The sequence below is a fragment of the Epinephelus lanceolatus genome, chromosome 19 (assembly GCF_041903045.1).
Source record: "Epinephelus lanceolatus isolate andai-2023 chromosome 19, ASM4190304v1, whole genome shotgun sequence".
Lineage (NCBI taxonomy): Eukaryota > Metazoa > Chordata > Actinopteri > Perciformes > Serranidae > Epinephelus > Epinephelus lanceolatus.
The window spans coordinates 19,343,015-19,368,690 of NC_135752.1; the positions used below are offsets into that span (position 1 = coordinate 19,343,015).

At 39.6% G+C, this 25,676-nt stretch overlaps 2 protein-coding genes across 2 annotated transcripts in view; one reads left to right on the forward strand and one right to left on the reverse strand.

The window, feature by feature from the left end:
* Nucleotides 1–1,487: 1,487 nt before the first annotated feature.
* On the forward strand, nt 1,488–7,093 carry oaz1b (ornithine decarboxylase antizyme 1b). The gene is given in 6 exon segments (XM_033647430.2): nt 1,488–1,687; nt 4,254–4,305; nt 4,307–4,393; nt 4,795–4,967; nt 5,772–5,857; nt 5,960–7,093. Coding segments are annotated over 6 exon segments (654 nt in total). The 5' UTR covers nt 1,488–1,562; the 3' UTR covers nt 6,091–7,093.
* A 6,716-nt stretch (nt 7,094–13,809) lies between these two features.
* uhrf2 (ubiquitin like with PHD and ring finger domains 2) overlaps nt 13,810–25,676 on the reverse strand; it is a 34,052-nt gene continuing 22,185 nt past the window's right edge. Inside the window, exons 4-16 of the mRNA XM_033646522.2 lie at nt 23,509–23,727; nt 21,413–21,522; nt 21,069–21,255; nt 20,654–20,777; nt 18,932–19,039; nt 17,968–18,072; nt 17,760–17,866; nt 17,438–17,600; nt 17,138–17,275; nt 16,697–16,928; nt 16,313–16,461; nt 15,182–15,280; nt 13,810–15,091 (exon numbers count right to left, since the gene is read on the reverse strand). Of these exons, the coding sequence (XP_033502413.2) occupies nt 14,945–15,091; nt 15,182–15,280; nt 16,313–16,461; nt 16,697–16,928; nt 17,138–17,275; nt 17,438–17,600; nt 17,760–17,866; nt 17,968–18,072; nt 18,932–19,039; nt 20,654–20,777; nt 21,069–21,255; nt 21,413–21,522; nt 23,509–23,727 (1,888 nt within the window). The 3' untranslated portion in view covers nt 13,810–14,944. The remainder of the gene's footprint in view (nt 15,092–15,181; nt 15,281–16,312; nt 16,462–16,696; nt 16,929–17,137; nt 17,276–17,437; nt 17,601–17,759; nt 17,867–17,967; nt 18,073–18,931; nt 19,040–20,653; nt 20,778–21,068; nt 21,256–21,412; nt 21,523–23,508; nt 23,728–25,676) is intronic.

Here is a 25,676-nt window from a genome sequence, read left to right on the forward strand (position 1 = left end):
TAATTTTCTTTGGTGAAGTTACGATCTTTACAAGCATCTTCAGCATTTAGCGTTTCTGGTTAGCGTTAGCTTGTTAGCAGAAATGTGAAGCTAGGTATAAGCTACCATGTCTTCCGCTTTCAAAATAAAAGTCATGGGTTTTATTTTAAATGGGAACATAGGTTACCAATTTTATAGGGATTTGCACTGTATTTTCATAGCATATAAAGCCAAATTAAACAGAGGGTCATTAGAGTTGAACCTAGCTTGGGTTGTTACTTCTTTGTAACATTATTTGTTAGGCAGACCAGAATAATGGCTAATAATGTAATAATATTATAGCATGCAGAGGGACCAAACCCAAGAACACCTGTCTCTATTGTATATTGCTCAAATGTGTGTAGATCTGCAGAAGTCCCACTAACATTAAGTGTACTCTCAATAGAAATCAGGACAAGTAAGAAAACACAAGGTTTGCTTTAGTATTTGCTTTAGGGAAGAAATTGTAGTTTTACAGATAATCTTAACTCAAGGTCCACTAACTACTATTTTGTGTCTTTCGGACTCATCTCAAGCCCTTAATGAAGACCATGAACTGCACTTAAAAGCTTGGAAAAAGCTAGTAAGTTTGATTATTTTGTCAAAACACCATGTGTCATTTCCAGATAAGCAACGGAGTAGTGATGCACACACGCATACACATTACCTTACTGAATTGATATAATCACATACAACCACACAATCAATAATTTTGCTCTATAAGCATTGCAAGAATTTGGGGTTTTATCAACCTGGGAGCATTAACATTTTATAATTAAAATATGTTGGATGATTCCAATATTTTTTAAACTCAGCATTTTTAAATTTGTCTACTTTTAAGACAACAAAAAAGGATTCAGTATTTCTCTACCAGTATTCTTGCAGTGTAGAGAAGGCTGTAAAAAACATCATTTAGATCTTCATTTTGGGAAGTAAAATTTACACAAATGATTTGCAAGAAATCATACATGAAGTATAAACATCCAAATAATAGAAAGGTCATTAATTGGTCAAAACATCGAGTGGATTCATAATCTGATTGTTCTGAAAATTACGGCTACAGTCCAGAGAAATTACTATACACAATACATTAAAATAAGTCTTATTATTTAGTTTTGTAATAGATAGGATGGTTGAATTATTTTATTAATGCAGCAACAGGCACTGATGATGTAGGCTAATTGGTAATCTAACATTCTTTATCATGTCTGCAATGGGATGTTTATCTGTGATCAGTTATCACATGTCTCTTCTGTATTCGATTTCCAGTAATAAAGACCTTTTAACGATAGTTCCCCATGTAACATCTGTTGTTTGAATCGAAAGGTACACTTTTAATCATGTGTGACCCCAAATAAAAACATTTTCCATTCTTTTGACTTTTATTTTGAAGTCGAGTGAAGCGACCAAACGGAAACGTGTAACCTTCACTGCGGGTGACTTCACTCCTGGTTTTTGAACCAGCTCCGGACTCACCGATCGTTCATTAGCTTGGTGAGCATAGCAGAGAGCAGTCAGCCCGTCGTGTCTCTACCCGAGGCCGGATGGTAAAATCCAACCTCCAGCGGATCCTGAACAGTCATTGCTTTGCTCGCGAGAAAGAAGGAAAACCACAGTCTTTAACTACCATGGCGGATTTGAGTAACGGTATCTGTGACATGATTGGGAAGTAAGTATACGACGAAAAACACCTCACCTTGCTAACTGCTAACTGTGGCGTGGGGGAGGGGTGGCTAGGCTAACCTAGCTAGCAGCCACCGAAAAGCGGAAGTAAAACGCTAGCTAACTTTAAATGTACCGTTTATACGTAATACGCTCTGTAATTGATGTCCCGGCGGTACATGTTGTGGCAGTCATTGTTAAAATGTTAATTTAAAAAATGTCACAGTTAAATAAGCCACGGACATTCACTTACTGGCCTTAAAGACGACACGAACAGCATTAGCAAACGTTAGCTATGAGCATCGTTGAACTTGTAGTACGTCACTGTAGTTAGCTCGCTAACTAGCTAACCAGTTAGCTTCAACATTTTAATGTAGTTAATGTTAATTATCGCATGTGAAAAAGAATTTAAATAAACCACAGTGTAGTTAGCCTTCTAGGAGACCACAAAGTCACAAGGGACTTAAATAGGATTATTTCAGTTCCTCTTACGCTAGGCTGTTTAAATACCAAAGCGACTGCCATTGTAAGAAGAAGGCTGTCATTTCATGGTCAACAACTCGCGATGTACGTCACGTCAAAAGAAAGAAAAGGCAGAACAAGGAACAAATGATACCATGTTGAATTTGGCCCGTAAAGTCATCAGGTGAACACGTTTATGGCCACGTTGATCTCATGATCTGACATTAGTCAGATTGATCAACGTTATTACGCAACTGACAGGTAAATGCGACAGCCTCGTGATGGTAGGACCGAGTTATTGCACATAACGATGCAATGGCTCATGAAACATGAGGTTAAATGTTCCACCACCTGTCGGAGAGATTGCTATTATTAATATTATTCTATTATTATTCTATCTATTTTTTTTATCCGAGATGTATAGCCTTGTGTCCGCTTCCTAAATAGTCTCAGCACAACAAAGATCAAAGACAGTTGATGGACTTGACTGTTGAATTAATTGTCAGCAGGCTCCAAAGACTAAATTATTAGGATGTGTTTCATTAATTATTACTTAATAATTTACTTATTTATTTACTTGTTACTGTACTATTTGTATTGTATTTTATGAAACCAGACTCCTAATCTAAAGGCAAGGAAAATCGTGACTGTGAAGTGACAGCTGTTGAAATATAGTGCTGTTATATTCTATGTTAACTAGGAAAAGCGATCCATTGACAGAAGATTAATTTTAATCAAAATCGATAATATAGTTGTTATATTTGTCCTTTTTTTCCCTAAAATAAATGGCAAAAAAAAAAAAATCCCTGGATTCTCCATTACAGAGGATATGATGTCTTTCTTTGTCATGACATATAAACTAAATATTTTCATTTGTTTGTTAGCTCTAGACTGTCATTTTAAAACATTCTCCAGATCTTTCACAATCTATAATGGGCAATTTTAACTTTTTTTTTTCCTGAAATGTCATCAACAAAATGCACGATCAAATAATCAGATAAGTCTTAAATAATAAGTTATCTCATATGTTGGTAAGTTGTTTGTTTTCAACTCATTATTTGAGCAAAAATGCCAACCATTTTCTAGTTTTCTAATGTCCTCAGCTTCTCACTTGTGAGGATCATTTTATTTTCTTATTGTCTTTTTGTCTTTATCGTACAGAAAACAGAGTACCTTCAGGGTTTGGACAAAATAGACCATTTAGTGACATCACATTGTGCTGTAGGAAAATAATAATGGGTGTTTTTCACAATTGATAATAACCGCCAGAATGCCAGGAATACTAGTCGCAGCCCAAATATGCACCAGCTTAAGAAGATCCTTTCATGTTTGTAACAATAAAAAAAAAAAAATACTCCTCTATTTTACAATGTGTTATAGGTCACTATATACAGTGTGTTTACCCAACCATTTGGGAAACACTAAAACAATGAAGATTTCGTTTGTAGACGTTTGGTAGATGTCAGGGGCTTTTCAACAGCTTAACTCGCCATGGCTGTTTCAACCAACAACACTGAAATTTGAGCTCAGGAATATGTGTCTGGGTTTGTGTTTTCAGCAGCAAATATTTTTGGTTGGTTGCCTTCAGCCGCATCCTGCTGGGCTAGTGCACCGCTCTTTATAAGTTCTGTTAACAACCCTGCAAACACAGTGCCATTGTTTTGAGGAACATAAACTGTAAGTGGTTTGACAGTCCTGCTTGTGCAACATGTGTTGGTGATGCTAGAAGCTGCAATATTTGGTAAAGTTTACAACTTGGAAAAACTCGTTTGTGTTGTCAGCAATGGATAATCTTACTTTATTGCCAATAAAGCCAAACAGCCTGTCGTTAGTGTGCAGTGGTACATGAGCACATTTGAGCAACAGCAATTCAAGTCATTAGCATAATCTCAGAAGATGCTGCATGTGCACTTCATCGCACTGTGCAAATTTAGATTGCTTGTCAGAGTCTATATTTGTCTGTGTTAGATCTCATGACATGTCTTTGAGGTTGTAGTTCCATTAAAAAAAAATCCCTGATGTGTACCTATTGAGACATATGTTTTGTGGATTTTGATTTATTTTTTCTGGTACAGTGTTGTGATTATGTCCTCCTCTGTCCCACCCTCCAGCCTGTCCCTGCACTGTAGTAGTACCCGCAGCCCGGGGCCTCTGTGGTGCTCCTGATGCCCCTCTCCCACCCCTGAAGATCCCAGGTGGGCGAGGGAATGGCACACGGGATCACACTCCTTCAGCTCGGCCACTCCACTCAGTAAGTCTAGACACATACATTCACTGTCTTACTGCTGAAAAGCAGTCAGAGGACCTAAAACGCAGATGCAGAAATGAGAGAGAGAGCTGTTTTTTGAGGAAGAAAAAAGTCAATAAAAGGAGCTGAATCATTTTCCTGTCACCTGATGTTTTGTCTGAAGTTTAACAGCTGAGTTTTACTTGATTTAATCATCTACGCTCAGCAGTGACACATTTTTCAAATTCTTTTCCCCCAAGAGTTCAGATAATTTATGAGTTCAGTTGCTCTGCTTGACCAGAGCTGCAGGTGCAGTAACAGGGCTTGCATGGATGCAATTGTTTTGACCGTCATACTATCTACATGGCACGTTTAATGTCACCCACTGCTATTTTTAGATGCGTTACTAGTGTTTGTGTTTCCAGGATCGTAAGTTGACTGTAACGGAGGAGCCAGCAGGGAATGGTCGCCCTGGGATACTCCACTTCCAAAGTCGTCCCACCGTTACCAAGACAATACAGTGGGATGCTGTCCTGAGCAGCAGCGCACTCTACGTGGAGATACCTCTTGACCCTCTTCCTGAAGGCAGTAAGGAGAGGTAAGGCCAGGTTTTTTGCAGGTCTTAAAGGGACAGTTCACCCCCAGATTGAAAATACATATCTTTTCCTCTTACTTGAGGTGCTGTTTGGCAATCTAGATTGTTCTAGTGTAAGATGCAGAAAAATATATCAGTCCAAGAGATGTCTGCCTTCTCTCAGTATAATGGAACTACATGGCACTCGGCTTGTGGTGCTCAAAGCGCCAAAAAATACATTGGAAAAATTCAACAGCAATGTCTCTTTCCAGGAATTGTTACCCTGTTACTCAAGCTAATCAACAGGCCCTGTTGTGAGTAATTTCACGCAGGACTACTTTCATTTTATTGAGCCACATCCACCAACCATCGCGCATTAGGAAGCGTCTATCTACTCATGAACAAGAGGCTTTTGGTTGTGATGGTGTGAGATGTAAACATTAATGGCATCCTCTGCTGAGCTGTAACGTTAGCTAGCTGAGTAGTGCTAGGTGAGCTAGCTACAGTTGTTGGGTGTATTTTAGTACAAAGAAAACAGTTCCTACATGAAACTGCTCACTATAAAGTCTTTGGATTATCTTAAGTAACCGGGTCATGATTTCTGGAAAGAGACATTGCTGCTGAGTTTCTCAAATGTATATTCTTGGCGCTTTGAGCACCACAAGCTGAGCACTTGAGGGGAAGCCAGCACAGAGCGTTTAAAACAACCAGTAAATACACAAGGTTTTACAGGATACGTGCAAGATTCAATCTGTTGTGTTCCTGGGCCTGCATATTAAGAGGTTGTTTTCCATTTTCTAACCTAAGCTGTGCATTGTTCTCCTCCAGCTTTGCGGCGCTCTTGGAGTATGCTGAAGAACATCTGAAAGTCGTTAGCGTGTTTGTCTGCTTTTACAAGAACAGAGATGATCGTGGTATGTGTTGACAGCCCAGTTTAGTTCCACCACACCTTTTTCATTCAACTTGGATAATGATTTTGGCTTCTGTGTTTTGACGTTCCTTCTTTATTCTTGCAGCTAAGCTGGTGCGTACATTCAGTTTCCTGGGCTTTGAGATTGTGAAACCGGGCCATGCCCTCGTCCCGCCTCGACCCGATGTATTCTTCATGGCCTACAATTTTGACAGGGACTCCTCGGATGAGGAATAGCCCTCTGGACAGCCCCTCCAGCTCTGGCTTACTTCCCCCCTTTCTTCCTATTGTACGTTTGTCCATCCCGTCCCCGCTTACTCGTATACACCACCGTCTGTGTTTAAACCCTCAGCGGTAGCTCTCTGTATGCAAGTATTCATTTCCCCCATGCTTTTTGTGTTCAAGGGAATATGTAAGATGTGCATCTCCTGTTTCCACCATCTATCCTTGTGTGTTTTATTATACTGTTTTCATTGAAGATTAATTGATGTCGTCACCTAAAAGAGGAGGGAACCTTTGTTTTTTGGACTTACAATCATATTACAGTCGTCATAGCGTTCTGGTATAATTTCCATTTCCTGTCAAGTCTTTGTTTTTATTGATATTTCCTTTTCATGATAGAGTAAGATGGAGGATTCTTCATTTCTTGAATGTACAATTAAAAGGTCATCAGGTTTACACTTGGGTACTCCAGCTTTCTTTTGATTGGCACCATAATGACGTTAAATTTGTCCCATGTTTTCCTTCTCTCTGAATCAAACAACAAATGCATTTCAGCGGGACCAGTTTTACTTTGTAGCACTAACATCCTCTTAAAAGTATTTGGATTTCTGAAACGTTACCTCTGAGTGACGGCCCTAATAACTGGTACTTCTCGGCTGGATAGTGAAACCATTTAGACTAGAGAGGAGTGAAAAGATGAATGCTGTTCATGTGTCTGATGGTGGGCACTTCAGTTTCAAGTTAAAGATCCTATGATGAGTGTACTGGTACAACGCGAAAGGAGAGTGAATAATCCAAAGTGCTTTTGCTTCTGTCTGCCATGTATACCTGACGATATTGTAGTATTTTGTTTTTGGGGGTTGAAAAAAAAATGCTGTGATGTTATGATTGGATTTTATCTCTTTTCTTTTGGATTAGCATTCCTTTAACTTTTCTTTTCATGATAGTATTGAGTTTGTTGTTCACCTGCATAGTGGTACCTGTTGTGCTTCTGTGATAATAAAACAAACAAAAACAATCCTTTGTTTGCCTCGGTATGTGCTTACCAATGCATTTAACTAAACTCCAAAGTGTCTTTTTGTTAGGGTTAGAAGAAAATCTGCTGCAAATCTCTTCTTTTTGTTGCATTTTTAAATTCAATATCCAGACAGTGTGTTAAGTATTTGTGTGTAAAACTTATTTATTTTTTGCACCTCTGGCAGTTACACTGAGCAGAGAAAAAAAACAAGTAAGTTTTACACACAAATGCTTGTATGTATCTTTACAACCTAAAAGAGGATATTATAAAACACATTTGATGGTCCCTATTTGCACTAAAACTCTACTTAACATCCTGTGTTTTGTGTAGTTCTGTCTGCAAAAACTGAAAAAATCAGGTCAGTTACAAAAGACTTAACAGGGCAGACATCCAGAGCATGTCCTGTGTCTTCACACCACCAGGGGGCTCCACAGGACACTGAACTACACATGACTGTTGAACAGCTGATGTTAAAGTCGCATCTGCAGTTTACACCAGTGTTAGAAACTAATGTATTTACATAACCCATGTAACCCAACTTAAATCTTTGTGATAAACTAGTGACCTCATGTTATTTCCAGTATCACTCTGCCTAACTTTAACCTGAACAGAGGTCCCACCAGGAAGAACAACTCAAAGAGCCGTGTGGGTGTGCAGGGCCTTTACTGAAGACAGCAGCAACATGTGGTTCTCTTGATTAAGCAAAATTGTTGCTAGTTTACAGGCCTTTGTTTCCACAGCAGCCATTTTGACTTGTCACAGTATCACAGGTGTTACTAATAACATTAACGACAGCTCTGTTGCTACAGAGTTCCTGCAGCTTAAGGCAAGTTAGATTTAAGAGTCGTTTAATGTCACTTGGAATTAAATTTAAGACCAATTTTACAATAAGCAAAACTGAAGAAAAAAATTGCAAAAACATAACTTTTTTCCACTTCAAAGGCTGAAAGTAAAACCTTCTAGAGTGAAGCACATAGAAAACAGTGGACATATTGTATTACCAAAAAGTATCTATTTGGTTTGCCTTGAAAAAGCTTTATCATTTGTCATTTGATTCGATTAATGTAACAGAGTGTTGTTGGTTCCTCTATCCTGATCTGTGTGATGTTAATACAAGAGGCATTCTGTCTCTGTGAATCATTTAAAAATAGTTAATACAAATGATTTTAAGATATTACAATGCAACCTCAAAAGATTCATAATATCCTACATTCCATGTCTCGCGATTTTAAGACTTCTAAAAGAGGGATTTAAGACATTATAATATCAATCAAGGCTTTATTTTTAGATTATTGAATTTAATGGCTTTTAAGGCTTTCTAAGGATCTGTGGGAACCCTGGTCCCAGTAAGCAATGGCAGTGTGAGCCAGCATGAACACCAGGACCTTGAATTGAAGCAGCTAAATGGAATTCAGCCATCCTTGCTCCCATTTCCACCTTTGTGTTTCCGACTGTTACATGTCAAAGTCTTCTGCAATAAAAGGGCTTTTGTTGTTTAAATGAAATTTATGTAATATGTAAAGTCATATGTAGGCACGGTGTAATCTGCTGGAGACCTGCTTCATTTGAAATGTTATTTCCACTACTCATTGACTGAGGATGTTCAGGATAAAGTGTTTATTTACAGCATAAAAATCTTTAAAACTCCTCTGCATCCCTGCCTGGACCCTCCATACTACAATGACTGACACATCTACATATCAAACTATTGATTTATTATATGATTTTTTCATTCCTTCCTTACTATAACCACCCAGCTGTTTATTTTTTCCAATCAATTTCAAAAATATGTATTACTATAACTGCTATTATTATTACTATTATCATTTTTGGTGTTTTCCTTTCCACACACACACACACAATCATAAACATGTGCCATATTTTACATATTTCCCAAAACTTAACTGCTTCTGGAGATATTATCCTTAGAAATATTAGGACTATTATTTCATCCATTTTTTCTGTTATTCCCTACATATATGTATCATGTTAAATTCTGTATGTCACCTTGTTTTCTTTGTCTGTCCTTAAGATATTTATTCCCCATTCCTATCATGGTTGTACCTGTGAGCAGCCACTGTTTTGCACTTTGTTTTGTATTTTGCACCAATAAAAACTAAGTAAAATAAATAAAAATCTTTAAAAATCTTTCACTTTCTTTTCAATATCACAAGGAAACACTGCCTGTTTGACATATCCATAGAAAGAACAAGAAAAATACCCTTAAAAAAACCCCACACATTTACCATCTGCATCAACAAAAAAGTCATGGTGTCATTTACAGCCACCTGAACAAAGTATCTGACACCAATTGGAAAATGTAACGTATGGAGACCACCAGCCTAAAATCTGCATAATAGAAAAAAATGTAAAATATATGTCTTTATATATGTCTGCTTTTCAGGGGAATTTTTATTTTTCATTTTCTAATTAAAAAAGAAAACAATGATTAGTTGGCCAGATGTCACAGAGCTGTAATTAACATCACTGTAAATGAAACGATCTGCTGGCCACTTCAGTTGTGCGTTTAATTTCATGGTGTACATTAGCATCACTCGTAATCTTTTGACTTCACATTTTACACTGAAATTGAAAGTCATAAGCTTCATGAAATCACACCGGACAAAAAGAGAAGAAGTGTTCGTTATTTTTCTGGAATCCAAATATTTAATAGGTACATATCAAGTATTATTATGACATGTATAAAATTTCAGATCACAATATGAAGCATGAAACTCCTCAGACTGGCATATGCTGCAAATGTTTGAGGTCGCCACATAAAAATGACTAATGATTAAAATAGAAGAGAAGCAACTAAAATGGTAGAAAAATGGCGTACAGACATAGATAATAGTAAGCATTCTAGGAAAAATTAAATGCAACTTTTCAAACTTTTTTCTTCAATAGAGTGCAATAAAAATAAAAAACAACACAGCACTGAAGCCAAGCGTCCACAAGACGTCTAAAAATTGTTAGTACTGTAGGCTCACGGAGGGCAGAGGACAGCGGAGAGAGGAGGAGAGGAGGAGAGGGAGAGAAGGTCACAGCAGAGAAAGAAACGAGGGCTATTAGCTTGCCAGTCAATGCGGGGAGAACAAAAAAAAATCTTTGAACAAGATTGAACAACAGTGGAAGAAATGCACATCACAGTTAGCTTTAAAGACCATAGTAGCTTTTGTACTTGCATGTTGTTGATAAAAGAGACAAAAAAAAAAATCCTGAATGACTGAACGGAAACAAGGAAATCACCACAAACAAACAGCCGGCCAATGAGAGGGGGGATCTGAGTGTCAACAGAGCAGTAAGAAACTGTTGTGTACAGCAGCGTGTTTTCTGTCATTGTCTCCGCTCTACACTAAACATGGCAACGCCTGGAAAGGCTGTTACAGGTGAGCGTGACAGTGTCGATGAACGAGGGCTACATTTTCCCACAAAACCAGCTCAAGTGTTGAAACTGTTTCGGTTACATTATCTGAAATTCAGCGCAGGTCTGTGCTGCTGCTCTCTGCGGGACGTTTTTGTTTTAGTTCCTGCCAACCCTGGACATTTTAAAGTACCATATCTGCACTGAACAAGATGCAAGCTGCATCGGCTGTTCAAGATAGAAAACATTTTCAACTCAGGCTGTAAAACATGTATGTGTGATGTTGTGTCAGATCTAACAAAACATGAAGATAACCCATAACTATGGCTGCAACTAATGATAATTTACCATTGATTAATATGATTATTTTGTCCAAAGCGACGTCTCCAAATTGCGTCTCTTGTCCAACAGTCTAAACCCAAAACTCCTCATTTACTATCATAAATGAAAAAGCAGCAAATTGTCACATTTAAGGAGCTACAACCAGCAAATGTTTGACATACCTGCTTTACTAAAATTTTCTTTTGATTGACTTATCAATTCATCGATTAGTCGCTGGAGCTCTCACTATAAATGAGCATGTGTGGGTGAAGTGTACATCACTACATGCTAACAGTAACCCTGTCTGTAGTCATTACATGACTATATCACAATGTGGCACTACGGAGCAGCTGCAAAAGATTTTCAAACTATCGAAAGGTCTTGTAAAAAGAAAACTCACACGAGGATAAACAAGGAAAGAAGAAAAATACATGTAGTATTCTGTCAGATTCTGACTGCCACTGATATTCCTTGTTGCGGAGGTTTTCTTAGAGTGATTAAAACAAACTCATGTGAAGCTGTCACATATACGGAGGGCTTTGTTTCTCACCGGTGAGGCTGAATCCACTGGATAGTGACATATAAGAAAAGGTAAGCACACAAAAGTAGCTTAAAAACTTGTATCATACTGTTTACGGAGACATTTTAGTTTGTATCCAGTTCACAGCTGCCATTTAATGCTCATTTGTGTTTTCAGCCATGGACCATGGTGCGTTAGACCTGCTGATCTGGTGAAACAAATGACTTCCTCATATTGCTGTTTTATTTTTAGCTTGTACAATGAATCAACACAGACCATCCTGTCCAACTAACATAGCCAAAAACCTGATAAAACCATTAAAAAAAAAAAAAATCAAACTTGTATATGTAACACATCTTAATCCATATAAACATGTCCTATATCATCCAGCATATCCAAAATAAATGAACTACTTTTCTCTCTTTGGATGCAACTGTCCATGTCAAGAAATCTGTTTGTGTATTTAAGTATGTAAGATTCACAGCACAGCCAGCATAAGACTTGATCAGTAACTCTTGAACACGTCTGTTTGCCGTCTTTGACACTTTGCAGTGTTAAAGTTCTGACTAAGTGGTGCAGTGAAGGACATAACTTCACCTTGCACATACACACAGTTTTCTGTTATATGTTCAATGCTATTTGTGGGTTTATTGAAAGACTACCTACTGAAACATTCAAGAGTGTATTCACAGAGCTACTGAAATGTGTTCTGCTCATAAACTCTGTGGACTCTGACACACATATGCACTATTGAAAACGTTTCAAAGTGCCATGTAGGGATGGGAAGTGTTGACATTTTTCAGTGCTAGTGTCAATACGATACCTGATTCAATTCCTAACTTTGAGGAAAAGCAACTTTTTCTACAATTTGTCCCCCATTTAACAAAAGGAGTTCTTAATTTTTTGTTGTCAAACAAGAGCTTGGCCTAAATAAAACAGTCTAAAATTAGGATTTTAAATCTATAAAATTCTGATTTAAAAGGAGGCTGAGACATTAGAAAGCGACCAGGCATTGGAGGCCAACTTTCAGTACTTGAAACATTTTGATCGTCTGTGCTACAAGGCACTTTTATCCTCTGGGTCTAGACTGGTGAATAACAATTCATGACAATATCAGACTGGTTGCACAGTCTCTTTCTATCTAGCTTATATACTGTATATGTGGGTACACTGCACACTCTGGCAGCATCCCTGAGCCCCTGATGGTGTGCATCCTCATAACCATTATGTGGATTCGAAAGCACTGTCAGGGAATAGAAATCAGTGACCTTTTTTTTTCAGGCCAAACCACAGCAAATTGAGACGGATGTATCACCATTTTCTGGATGTAATGCGACAACAAATAACTCATATCATCCCGGCTGTGCAATCGCTCACCAGACTTCTAAAACTGAAGGAAAAGCAGATCGTGCTGGATACCCAGAGCTCTCCAGCGAACATTACACTGAATCTAACCGAGAGAACAATAGCAGATGAATATCTGCTGAGCACTAAATATGCTAACCATCTTTGTGTGAAGTCCTCCTTGATTGTGGTTGCTTGGTAACACCAGGGACAACCACAGTGTGCCCTTCTAGGCGTCATTGAAAAGAAGAAACAAGCATCGCTCCTCGTGCTTCTCGAGCATTTCTCTTCGCAATTTAATTCTTTACTTTCCACTCTATCATTACATTGTTTATCTGGTAAACAAATTAAAGGGAAACACAACAACGTACTCATCTAATGTACGAGAAGTTTACTCTGTGCCATTTGACTGAAGAAGTGGAACCATGAATGTAAGGATGTGAAATATGGAAGTGAGAACTTTATTATAAATGTCTTAACATGAATGTTTAAAGGAACAGTTCACCATAAAATCAGAGGTACAGCTTGTGCTATTTGTCAATCTAAATTGTTTTGGTGTGACTTGCCAAGTGTTGGAGATATCGTCTGTAGAGATGTCTGCCTTCTCTCGAATATACAGAAACTAGATGGCACTCAGCTTGTGGTGCTCAAAGCGCAAAAAAAACTTTTGAAAAACTCAGCAATAATGGCCTGACTACTAAGATAATCCACAGACCTTGTTGTGAGCATTTTCATGTAGGAACTGTTTTCTTTCTACCAAGCTATACCCACCAACTGTATCACAGCGCAGAAAGAAGTGCGCATCAACTCATGGACAAGAGGTTTGTGCTCATGACAGTGAGCGATGTAAACATTAACGGCATCTTCCCTGGCTGAGCTGTAACGTTAGCTTACGTAGTGGTGCAAAGAAAGCTAGCAGTAGATGCACGTTTCCTTCTGTGCAGTGATATGGTTGGCCGGTTTCTTTGTATTTAAGAGAAGGCAGACATCTCTCGACAACTCTGACCAAAACAATCTAGATTAATTAACAGCACTACAGGTAAGAGGAAAAATATGTATTTTTGATTTGGGGGTGAACTGTGCCTTTAATACATCGAAGAACGATGATGTGATTTGCTAAGATCCTGTTTGAATTTATTTTAGGCGTGATTCATCACCACAAATGACTTTTTCTTAACAGCAGATTTCTGAAGATATTTGCCTCTGACTTGCTCTACAGCCTCATGTCTTTGGTATGTTTATGGAGCAAACAGCTTTTTAAAAAACTTTTACTCCACCTAAAATCTAAAACAGTCATGCCTGTTGATCATTGTTGCGTTCACTATACGCTTGCTGTTTTGTTGGATCTAGAACTCTCCTGACGCTGCAAACAAACCTGACACAGCTGCCAAATTTCTGTTCTCTGCAAATCCACTGAAAGTTACCTCTGGTGAGACATTTGCTATCTTATTAGCCCCAAGTATGACAATGGCATTATTCCAAGTGACACGAGCAGCTAGCAGAAGGCTAGCGTGTGCTCCTAATTAACTTACAAAATAAGTCCTGCCATTGATAAAGTGCTTCAAAGGCATAAAACACTGTGTGCTTTGTTTCATGTACAAATACATGTTAATTCTTGACTTCCGTGATTGTACCATGTCAAGTTCAGGCGCATGACCTATTCTGCTCATTCTGAGTGTTGTGCAGGGGGTGTTACATCCTGCTGTGCCTAAATCACTGTGTTAAACTAGCACCTTTATTTGCCAGCCCAGCTGACAAAAATACTGCATGTATATGAAGCAGCTCAGCTCAGTTTTTTGGTGTAGAACTGCGTACATGGTACACAAAATGCATACAGGTTGGCAGGAGTTGAATGGCTGATTTCACAATACTGCCAGGGAGAAATCTGCACTCATCGATGTGGCGTATGTCAATTTATGTGTGAATGACAACAACAGAAAATGAGCTAATATCTTGAGGTGGCGAGTGGGTGTGAAATCGGGCTCCTTTTGTGCGTTTGTGGGGGGCAGGAGTAAAGAGGTTAAAAAATATCCATGGTGTAATTTCAGGCTGGTGATGTTAATGGAGACAGTCCAGGTTCAACAGATGAGGTCAGTCCCTACTGAGGTTGTTTGTGTATGAATGATTGTATACATAAATGGCTGTATATATGCAATATACATTTGCCCGTGGGTAAGTACAGTATGTGTGCGCAATGCATTTTAAAGTGGAGCTCTAGGTACTTGACAGTATACGCGGGTGCACAGAATGGATGCTTATGTGCGTGTATGTACGTATTCTACTTATAAATGTGATTTCGACCTCACCGGCCCTTGCTGTAGCCGGGATAGAACTGGTCAAGCAGCAACTGAAGCGTCACGTTTTGGGCCATGACGAAGTCTTTGCCCAGGTCGTGACGGCAGGCAGGGCAGGTGTACACCTTTGCTCGGAACGAGCGTTGTAGACAGCTCTGAGGAGAGAGGACCAGCAGGAGAAATTCACACACAGTTACAAGGATTTTGAGAAGTGGTAGTTTTAAATACATGCAGTCAATAAAGACCTTGCAAACATTGTGTGAGCAGACGGTGGTGATGGGTTGGAAGGCCAGCTCCTGGCAGCACACACACATGAAGATCTGCTCCATCTTCCGCAGGAAATTCTTTATAAATACACAAACAGAAACACATGAAAGGAATGAAGAAGGAGGGAAGAAAAAAAATTGCAATTGTAGAAAGAGCTTTTAGAAATGTAATGCCATTTTTACATTTGTGCTTTCTGCTAACGTCAGTTTCCAGGTAAAACAGCTAATTAGCTGCACAGCTGAAGCACATTAAACAGCATGTAAGGCTGCAAATGCCACTATGTTCCGGTTAGATGATGGTATGGTCCTTGCTCTTCAAAATCACTGCTAACAACACACTGTCTGCCTGTGACACGTAGCTACGACACAAGTTTGTTTACTTTGTCTCTTGCTGCCTACGACATCAACAAGCCCCTAGAGCCAGCTGAGACTAAAAGGAGCATTTCTAAAATTTCCCCAAAGACCTTTTTTCTTCCTTTTTATAATGCAACACGATCAACAGTACATTTAAAAAATGCGCTAACAAAAAAAGATGACCTAATGTGTTTTCAGTTGGACTTTAAGATCTGAAGACTGAGGAGATGAATTTTATTTTCATGGATCAGTGACATTCAATACTTCTCCTTTACAAGGCTGCCGTGTGAGATGCTTTGTGAACTCAGTGTTTAAGAGCCTGAGATGTGTTCAGCTCCTTTCCCACTGTACAAAAAACCATTAACACCCACTAACATCTAGCTTTTGTTTGGTGGGGAAAGGTTACAATCGTCATTCATTCCCAGGACAAATGACTCTGCAGTAGTCACAGGTATTTATCGTCTCCAGCTCGGACCGGTTCCAATCGGCAGCAATAAAAACATGACACCCAGGTGGATGCATTAATCTTTGCCCCCTTTTCCGGCACAATGAATTGCTGCAGCAAATTTAATCTGTCTCAAAATCAGTCAGCATCAAGTTTTAAAAAGCAACTAAATACCACTACGGCAATGGGAAAAGAGTCCATCACCTAATTTCATCTGGGTTTCCTGTGCTTAAAATCCTGCTTATACACACTTATTTTGGTGGAAAAAGGAAAAGGGGTATTAGTGTGTCAGAAAGTACTAGGATTCATACCGGTCCCTCTTTAAGGTGTCCCATGGCTTCATCCCAGAGTTTCTTGTTGGCTGTGTCCTCCCGGATCAACTGCTGCTGCTGCTCTGACAGCTGGAAAGTCTCCTCCATCTTCACTTTTTTAGAGGGAGGCTGTGACGCTGGTGACGACTCTGGTAAAGACACAGACATAAGACTGAAAAATGCAGCCACACTTGGAGAAAAGAAAGATGATGATGAAAATGATGTTAACAGTAGTGCACGCTGGTGTAAAAGAAGACACTGGTGGATATCAAATATTTACGAGCCATCTTAAAAGAGGTTTCACTACTCGCGCTGTTCTCACCTGTCCTCTTCTCACAACACCTTGTCTGACCTGCTTTGAGATTCATCTGTAAAAGCACCCACCACTATCTCTGGTTGTCTTCTGCTCTCCATTACTCTGTGGCTCCTCTTCATCCACACCGGCCATTGGCTGCTCATCATCCTCTTCTTCGTCATTCTCTTCTTTCTCCTTGATCTTGCGTCTCCGTGGCCTCCCCCTTCCGGGATAGTGCTTACTCCGGCCGCCGCGCCCAGGTCGAGCACAGGCCTCCTTCTTTGTTTTGTTAGCCATTGCCGCCAAGTAGCCGGGCGGGTACTGTTGGCAGTGGCACTTAGTAAAACACACGAAATAACTTAGACAGAGTATTGACGGCTTGTATACATGTACTGTCTAAACAGAAGTTTATAGCATAGAAATGCATTGGTGAATATCTGTAGAGTCTTTACAGTGAAGTTCACAGACACACACACACACACACACACACACACACACACACACACACACACACGCACTTTCAGTCTAACCTGAACAGAAAGACCCAGTTTCTTTATCCTCTCAAGTCCTTCAGGCGTCCATGGTGCTGGCTCCAAATCATCCCGTCTCAGCAGGTACCGCCACACCAGGTAACCACACTTTCCAATTTCTGGCCAGTACTTCACCACCTAAAATTAACACATAACCACAATACATTTAAAACATGCTATGATAATACTGGTGCTGGTCAATATGTTTTAATAACATCTTTGGATGTCCAGCAGCTTTACTTGAAGTTAGCCAATCTGTTTTAAAGTACAAAAAACAAAAGCAAATCCGCACATCTGTACCTTGTAAATACCATCGTAGCGGTTTCCCTCCTCGGGAGCGTATTTGCTGATGCGTCGACCTTTAGAACTGCGCACCACTCTGACCGGCTTTCCCGCCCGCCAGTTCCTTGATTCTGCCCCATCTTTGTCATTCAGAGGTGCATCGCAGTTCAAGGCCAACGCCCTGCAGGAGTCAGGATCCAAGAGTTGACAGAATGATTTTCATCAAGTCTTACTCAGGATGAAGGATGTCAATACACAATCTTTATAGACTGATGTTAAGTTTATCATTACAGCTCATTTGTCTTTAAAAACAGTAGAAAATCTGTCAGCTGTGTTTCACCTGTTCATATGTGTCAGGGTCTGGTCAAAAGTGTGCTCTCCGATCCGTTTGTTTCCTGAGAGGTCACGACCCCCGCTGCCTGTGTAGGTGAACTCATCTCCGCGGTCCTACAGCAGGTCATGGTAACCATTACAAAATGATCAGCATACTTAGGGAAAATCCCTCTACTCATTGTGGCCGTACAATGAGTATGATACAAATAACCTACCACTTCATCTTCAAAGCCCCCAGCCAACACCAGCGAATAGGAGCCATCGTTACTGCGCCCGTGGATACCGCCAACATGCGGCCTGTGAACACCTGCCTCACTCACCTAAAATGTTGGTGTGAGGTAGAGAAAGAAACAGAGAAGCATTGATGATTGATGATATAGGCAGTAATATAACAGATATCACATTACAGAAAGATACGACAATACAATCCATAATGAGACTTAAAGGAATATTTCTCCCCCAATCAACCATACATTTATATCAATAACTCACCTTGTGTTATGTTGAATTTGTGTTTTTTCTCGCATTTCTTGCAAACAGAGGAAATTCTCATTTATTCTCATTTCATTTATTTAAAGTCTCTAAAGACTCTTTTCAAAGCCAGACACCTTTGACAAAAACAGTAATTTTATCTGACTGAACATAGGAACTACTGGTTTACCATCTCCTTGATCAGTTAGATTATTTGTGTTGTTGTGTGATTTTGGTGTTTTAAAGGGTTAATTGGGATTGACCAAAGTCACACAGCAGTAAGGTGTTAGGGAAAATGCATGTGTTCGGGAAGTACTGAGCATACCACTGGATAAATGAGAGTTGAACTGCACTGCTTGAGTTGTGTGAGAGTTTGTAAAGGGATGTCTTGATATAGTTTTGCTGTTATTAATCACAGACCCCTTTGACATCAATTAATCAGGAATTTTCTTAGTTTTCTGATTCTTCATTCACCAGAGGCACGAGAGAATAATGTTCTCTTCACAAATTCTGTGTAACACAGGGTGACTAATCGCTACACAAATGGTCATTTGGAAAGTGAAATATTCCTTTGACAAACTGCTCAGTTTTCTTTCAGCTTTTCTAAATGATCAGAGTATAATTTTAATTTAATTTTTATCTAATTTAATTAAATTTTTTAAATACTTATACTTAATTCATTTGTGATGCACTGTGAAAATGGCTTACCTGGACTCTGAATTTCCAGGTGGTTCCAACAGGAACGCCAGGTATTGGTCCATAGTGGTTTGAAGGAACAATTGTGCACTCCTTAGTGCGCCCCACACAGGCCATACCCTGCAATCACATCAAGACAGACAACAAAGACTGTGAGCTGCATGCAAAAACTATAATTAAATATCCACGAGTGCAAATGCCTTTAAATCACATTAGTGTAGTGTTTAAGAGCAGAGATGCTGATGTGTTTTTCTTTCAATCATCATCTAAATTCCATTTAGGAGGTACGGATGATTTCAAAAGTGAGAAGACAAAAAAAAGTATTTTATTTTAAGAGTTATAAAATTGCTGTAATGTGAAAGGCAAGAATAAATGCTGTGTGACTCACAGCACTTAAATGTGCCCAAACACACAAGCCAGGCTGTTTTCAATTAGTCCACAGAGAAAGGGAGCATTCTGGTAAAGAAATGAGTTATTTTTCCGTTGGCAGTTCCAGGAAAGTGGCTAAGTCATGCTTAATGGCATTGTTCACATTACACCATGGAGCAGAGCGTCAGGGAGACAGCCAGGCCGGGATGGAAACGAGCCACATAATATCTCAAAGTGTTGCCATGAGAAGACTCGGAGGAGATTTTGGGGAAAAAAATATTTAACAGTATGCTTAAAACAGATGCTTTTTAAAAACACTTTTAAAAACATGTCAGCTGTCTTCCTCCGTCTCATTTTCTGCCTCAGCAGCTAGCAGGGGATAATTTCACTTTCTGCCAAGTAAAATGTCTGAATGTACTGAGAAAAAGGAAGTGTACACACTGCTTGTTAGTCATGTTGTGACTATTGAAAAGCAGCACAATAATCAACAACACATCAATATTTGCACAAATAAGCCTTTAAAAAAAAGTCATACGACTCTAACCAATATTATTAATCAACTCCAGGAGCCTGGTCAAACATTAAGTAGATATTAAGTCTTGTCGACTGGATCAAAAACATCTGATCCAATCGTTTGATTCGAGGGAAAAAGCTGTGGTGTGCGCAGGCAATATTAAACGGAGCTTCAAAGACGTACACACAAAAACTCTTCACATGAAACAAACCATTTATCTGTGATCAAGAACAACACGACGCAGAGCAGATTACTTACACAAAATATTAAACACATAAAAGATACACAGAGGAACAAACCAGTTTGCAGAGAGTAAATGGGATGAAATGTGTGTGTGATGCAAGAATAATGCACTCAGTGGACGAATCAATAAATTAAAGGCTCACCCAAACATTTGCTGCCGGGGGTAAACAATAAGAACTATATGCTACAAACTACTGCATAAATATAGTGTCATTTAAGCAAGTATTCTCAACAATGTGGTTGGGACGTGATACATTTTTGAACACTAATCGCTTGTGGCAAGTGTTGCAATGTAAATCTGATTTGTGGAAAATGAAAATGCTTCTTCTATCTCTTACTCAAAGCATAAACTGGCTACTTCAGCCTGGATGTGCCCAATACAAGGAATGGGAGCTTTTTTCTATTATCTTGGCTCTTTTTCAGTGATGGCAGACTTTTGGAAAATTGATATGGAAAAGTTAATGGCAACTGGAGGAGGAAGAAGAATGACAGGCACTCCCTCAGGCTTACTGTTGAAATTGTAAGACTTTCAGTCTTACAGAGCCGCTGTCAGTCCACCTGGTGTGTGTGTGTGTGTGTGTGTACCTTTGGGTGCCCTTGGTTCTCACCTTTCCCCAGTCCCTTTGACTCTCGGTCGTTGCCGAAGGCATCTTGGCTTTCTTCTTGCTGGCTTTGAGCTTCTCTCCTGCCTTCACGACCTCGCTGGTGTCATTCTTACAGGTGGGACAGTACCTGGCAGAATGGGAGGAAATCATTTTTTGCAGGAAATTCAAAAAATATAAAATAAAACAAAAATATTTCACACCCTAATTCATGCTTGGCAGAGAAAAATCTGAAGCTGTTGCATTAGATAAACTCACATCTGCATGATGTCATTATTTAATATTGATTTCAACCTCAATCACCACTTAATTACAGCTTAAATGCACTTCAGCTCGTATCAAACACTGTTAATCAACCTTTTTAAATTGACTGTGAAGCACAGGATGTCGTGGCTAATTGCCAAGCTACACTCCCTCTCACCAGTCCTCGTCATCGGGGATGGTGGCCAGCGGTGGGTTCAGGCAGTAGATGTGGAACGCCATGTTACACTCATCGCACAGCAGCTGCATGTGAGCATCCTGTTTTCCGCCACACACACAGCAGGAGCAGAAGCGGCACTCAGCATCGGGGTCAGCCTTGCAGTGCTTACACTCCGGGCCGCTCTTCCCTGGTTCCAAGGACAAGACATTCATACAAGCATGCGCACCTACTTGAAGATGGTCTTATGGTATCGTCTTGGTAACATAAATCTTCAAAAGCAATATGGACATGTTTTGCCACTATTTCTACCGAGTGTGTATGAATGTGTGCTGTCTGCTGCATACGTTTAAACTGTCCATCTGAAGCCGAGAGTGCACGAGCTCCTGGTTTTTCCACCTGGTAGATTTCATCCAGAAACTGTACTTTACAATCCCCGATTACATCTCCAGGACCCCTGAAGGGAGGGTGGGACAAGAAAGAGAAGGGAACAGAGAGAGAGATGAAAGCACAGGAAAAGAAAAAGACAGATAAAGGGTAATTACCTTCACCAAAGAGGTTATGTTTTCTTTTTGGTGTGTGTGTCTGTATGTCTGTCAGCAGGATTCCAGAAAAACTAGAGACAATTTCATAAAACTTGTTGGAAGGAGGTAGCATATACTAATTATTTTTCACTTTTGTTAACACTGCAAGATAGAACCAATACTGGGATGCAATTCTTCCGGACCTGATGGCAGCATACATGTGTTGTAGTCTGGAGTTAAATTCTAAAGAAATTAAAAGGCTGTGTACCAGCACAGAAGGAGAGCAACAACACATGGAAGATGGCGACAAGTGCAGCTGCAGTGACAGCTCTGCCTTGACTCATCAAAAAGAAAAGTGTTATTCCCTAAGGCCTTCTTTTTTTTGGTTTCTTTGCAATGGGAGCACCACATGTTTAGTAGAGCTGTACCCAACTCAGATTTATGTCAGTCGAATCAGATTCGGCGGTTCCTTTTTTCATATAGCGTTTTAAAGTTTGAACTGCGCTCAGCAGGACGTCAAGTGTGACAGTGACATTCACCTAATGTAGGTGACAAGCTAACTACACTAATGACAGATCAGAAATGTGAAGCATTTTTTGCCGACACTAGATATCAAACAAAAGCTATAGACTGTATCATATTAAGTCGCTGGGGGCTGTTAATTCACCACGTGTAAGAAGAAGGTAGATGGTAATGTTATCTCAAAACCTGACCAGGCAAAGCCTCTCCTCCTCCGGGAAGCTCCCTCTGTGTACGCAGCTGCCTGTACCGAACAGCAGCGTAAAAGAGAAGAGCACTCTCTGCAACAAAATCTGGGGACCTAAACGTCCCTGGAAGTTCACTGCACACTGACTGAAAAAAAAAAAGACTGCTCGACTTGAAGGAATCTCAGTCAACTGAGGGGTCTCCGAACCTCTGACTTTCAGGTGGCAGCCCTAGTATTGACACTATGCTACAAATGTCAGCAGCATAGAGAGGCACTGAATGTCTATTTTGGGCTCATCACAATCACTTTCTATCCAGCCGTCCAATAACAGTGGAGGAGGGGTGGGAGAAATAGCCTACCACAAAGACCAATGGTCACGTGCTGAACAACAAGAACAATGAAGGAGAAATGTGTGTATTCTGTAGGCTATATGTTTCCTCACCTACAAAATCTCATGAACCCACATAGACTAGTACTGTGCATATGTGGTGGAACATTAGGGATTTATGAAAAAAATGATGTTCATTTAATTTAAATGTCTTAAATGAGTGTATGTTCAGATAGGTGGGATTTATCCTTTTGTTTTTGTTTTTTGCCATGGTATTAAATTGGGTGTCAGATATCTTGGAATTTTATTGGCACTGGTATCAACTGCTACATTTCTGGTAATGTGACATGCCTATTGTGAGATATTTTTCTTTTCTTTTTTTCTCAAACTAAGGTGTAGCTATGGAAACATAAATACACACATATCATGCAACTAATTATATTCTTCTTCTTAAACTCCACCAGAGATATTAGGGAAAAATGTTCAGACTTAATGCTTCATAATAACATGAAATAAAATTGACTGCAATGCAGAAGTACATCCTAAATGCACAGCTGAGATGATCGGGCATCTGTCAGGCACAGTCATATTTTGACATAATGTAATAGTTTTGAAATAATATCCAGACAAATATAATTGCGCTTGCAGATTTGCATCTCATAGAAGACTGGACTCTGCCTCTGTGGAGGTCTGCACCCTCTGAGTGCCCTTCTAGTTGAGCAGGTTACAGAGAGATGGAAGGAAGTCACATGGAGAAGCAGTGCATTTTACATCTTGTGAGCAACAAAAGTAACAACCTACAAAGCAGATATTCTAATATATTTTTTTTTTTTTTAAAGATAAAGCAAACACATCAACCTCCCACTTAGACAGGAGGATCCTCACCCCAGGAGGATGTTGACCCGGAGCTCCTTGTTGGTGCGGGACGCTTGGTTGAGGCTCTGAACCTCGGCGTCGAACCAGAAGCCCCTCTCATCTGGTGTCTCCATATTGTAGTTGACCATCACATTCATGCCCACCTGGAGCTGGTCCCACCGCAGCAGGGTCCTGGCACGTGGCCGCACATCCACCGGTCGCATCTCCACCACACCATTCTCTGGGTAGCTGGGGAAGAGAGAAAAGGAAAGAAAAGAAAGAAGGATAAGGATTATGAAATCTTTACGGCCTCTGATTTTCACGTTGCTGTCTTTGGAGGTTTGGAGGTTAATGGGCGCTTTGTGTTTTTTTTCTCCCAGAAGATCAAGTTTCTGTACAAAATGAATGTGCATTTCACAAGAGCCACGTTTCTCTTTAAACCTACAGGTTGTTGGGAACTGAAAGTCTTTATATATTAGCTACGTGGACCATTCCTAATGGCTGGTAGAATAAAAAAGTGGAGAACAAGTTTGAAAAGTGTAAAAAAATCTTTAACAAAAAGTAGCTATTCTTAGCAGTGCATTCTGTAAAAGCAGATGGATGTTAAGAGAAACTATTCAACAGGGCAATGCACTACGTCACATACTGCTCCCTTGATTAGGAATATAAGCCTCTGTGCAGGAACGTGCAGGGTGCAGGCCCATGCAAGTCTGCAGCCCACACAAGCACAGATGGGCAAAAAACTGTAATACATCTGGATTTCACACAGAAAGACAAACACTGATTATACGGAGGTGGCATTACAGACCTTTATCAGTTTATTCAAATGTGAGTTTACCCCTCTGATCTGCTCGACATGATAAAATGCAAATGGTTATCATTACAAATTGATGGGGTTTTTTTGTTTATTACTTTGATTTGCTACAAGGTTCAACCACAAGTCTACTTTAAAACAAGGCAGGCTCTTAGCTAGAAACTCAACTAAAAGAAGTGAAGCAAAGCCAAAAATAGTATTACAAATAAATGTGATTTAAATTTAGATTGGACTAATTTATGTCTTCAGGAGAAATTGCACAGATACAATAAGATGTCTTTTTTTTACCAGCTGCTATGACACAGTCTATAATAGTTTCTGTCATAGGCAATTAAAATAATTACACATAAATGACTTTACTCCACTTTTTTTCTACAAAGCGAAACCCACCCACATACGGCCAATTCTCAGAGACTTTGCCTCTACGTACCATGAGACATTTGCACACAACAGCTTTCTGACTGGGTTTTTGGAGCATAGGATTATGGAGGATTTTCACTACTATGGCCTCCCTCCACCTCCCCATTAATCTACACAGAAAATAAATGTAATACAGCAACCTCACTGCCACTGGCAAAGCCCCATTCTTACATGTTTGGTAAAACTTGGACCAGACTTTTCCAAGTTATCACATACGTATAGATGGGAATCTGTTCACAGCATTCTCCACATTCCTTTGCTTAATTGCAAATTTGAAGGGGATCCCCACTGAAGCCACTGTTTTCAGGAAGCAAGACAAATCACAGCAGCATCATTATACTCACTGTATATTGTTTTTGCTGTCTTAACAAAGTAAAAAGCTTTAGAAACAAGGAAATTCCAGTCGAGTTTAATGAGACTCGAGTTATCTACATCCTGGTAGACCGCTGTGCCCTCTGCACCAGCCAACAGCAGCACAGTGAGGAAAGGTGAGGTGACTAAAGATGACCGACAGCCAAGATAAACAAACATGTAGGAGCAGCAGGATGAGGCTGAATAAAAGATCCACAAAGCTTTACTGTTTTAGATATGTACTGTGGTCTTTTTTAGAGCTTAAAAGCTTAAGCTTAAAGCTCAAACTTCCCAGATGGACTATATACATGCATCACCTAGAAACATAGAGTATTTTGTAGGTGTGTACCCAGACTGAGCTGTAGAATTTGATTTGTTTGGGAAATTGTGAAATAATTGGCATCAGCAGTTTTCAGTTTAGCTTCTTTGTTAAAGGCCAATGTGTCTTGATAGTTTAGCTTTTATTAATTAAAAAAAAAAGTAGCACAACCACAACAACAACAAAAAGTGATAGATTTAAAATCTGTAAGCTCTATAGACTTTATAAAATAATGAACATAGCTACCATGGTATCACCATGTGGACTCCTTTTCTGAAGCCTCAAGTTAAGCAT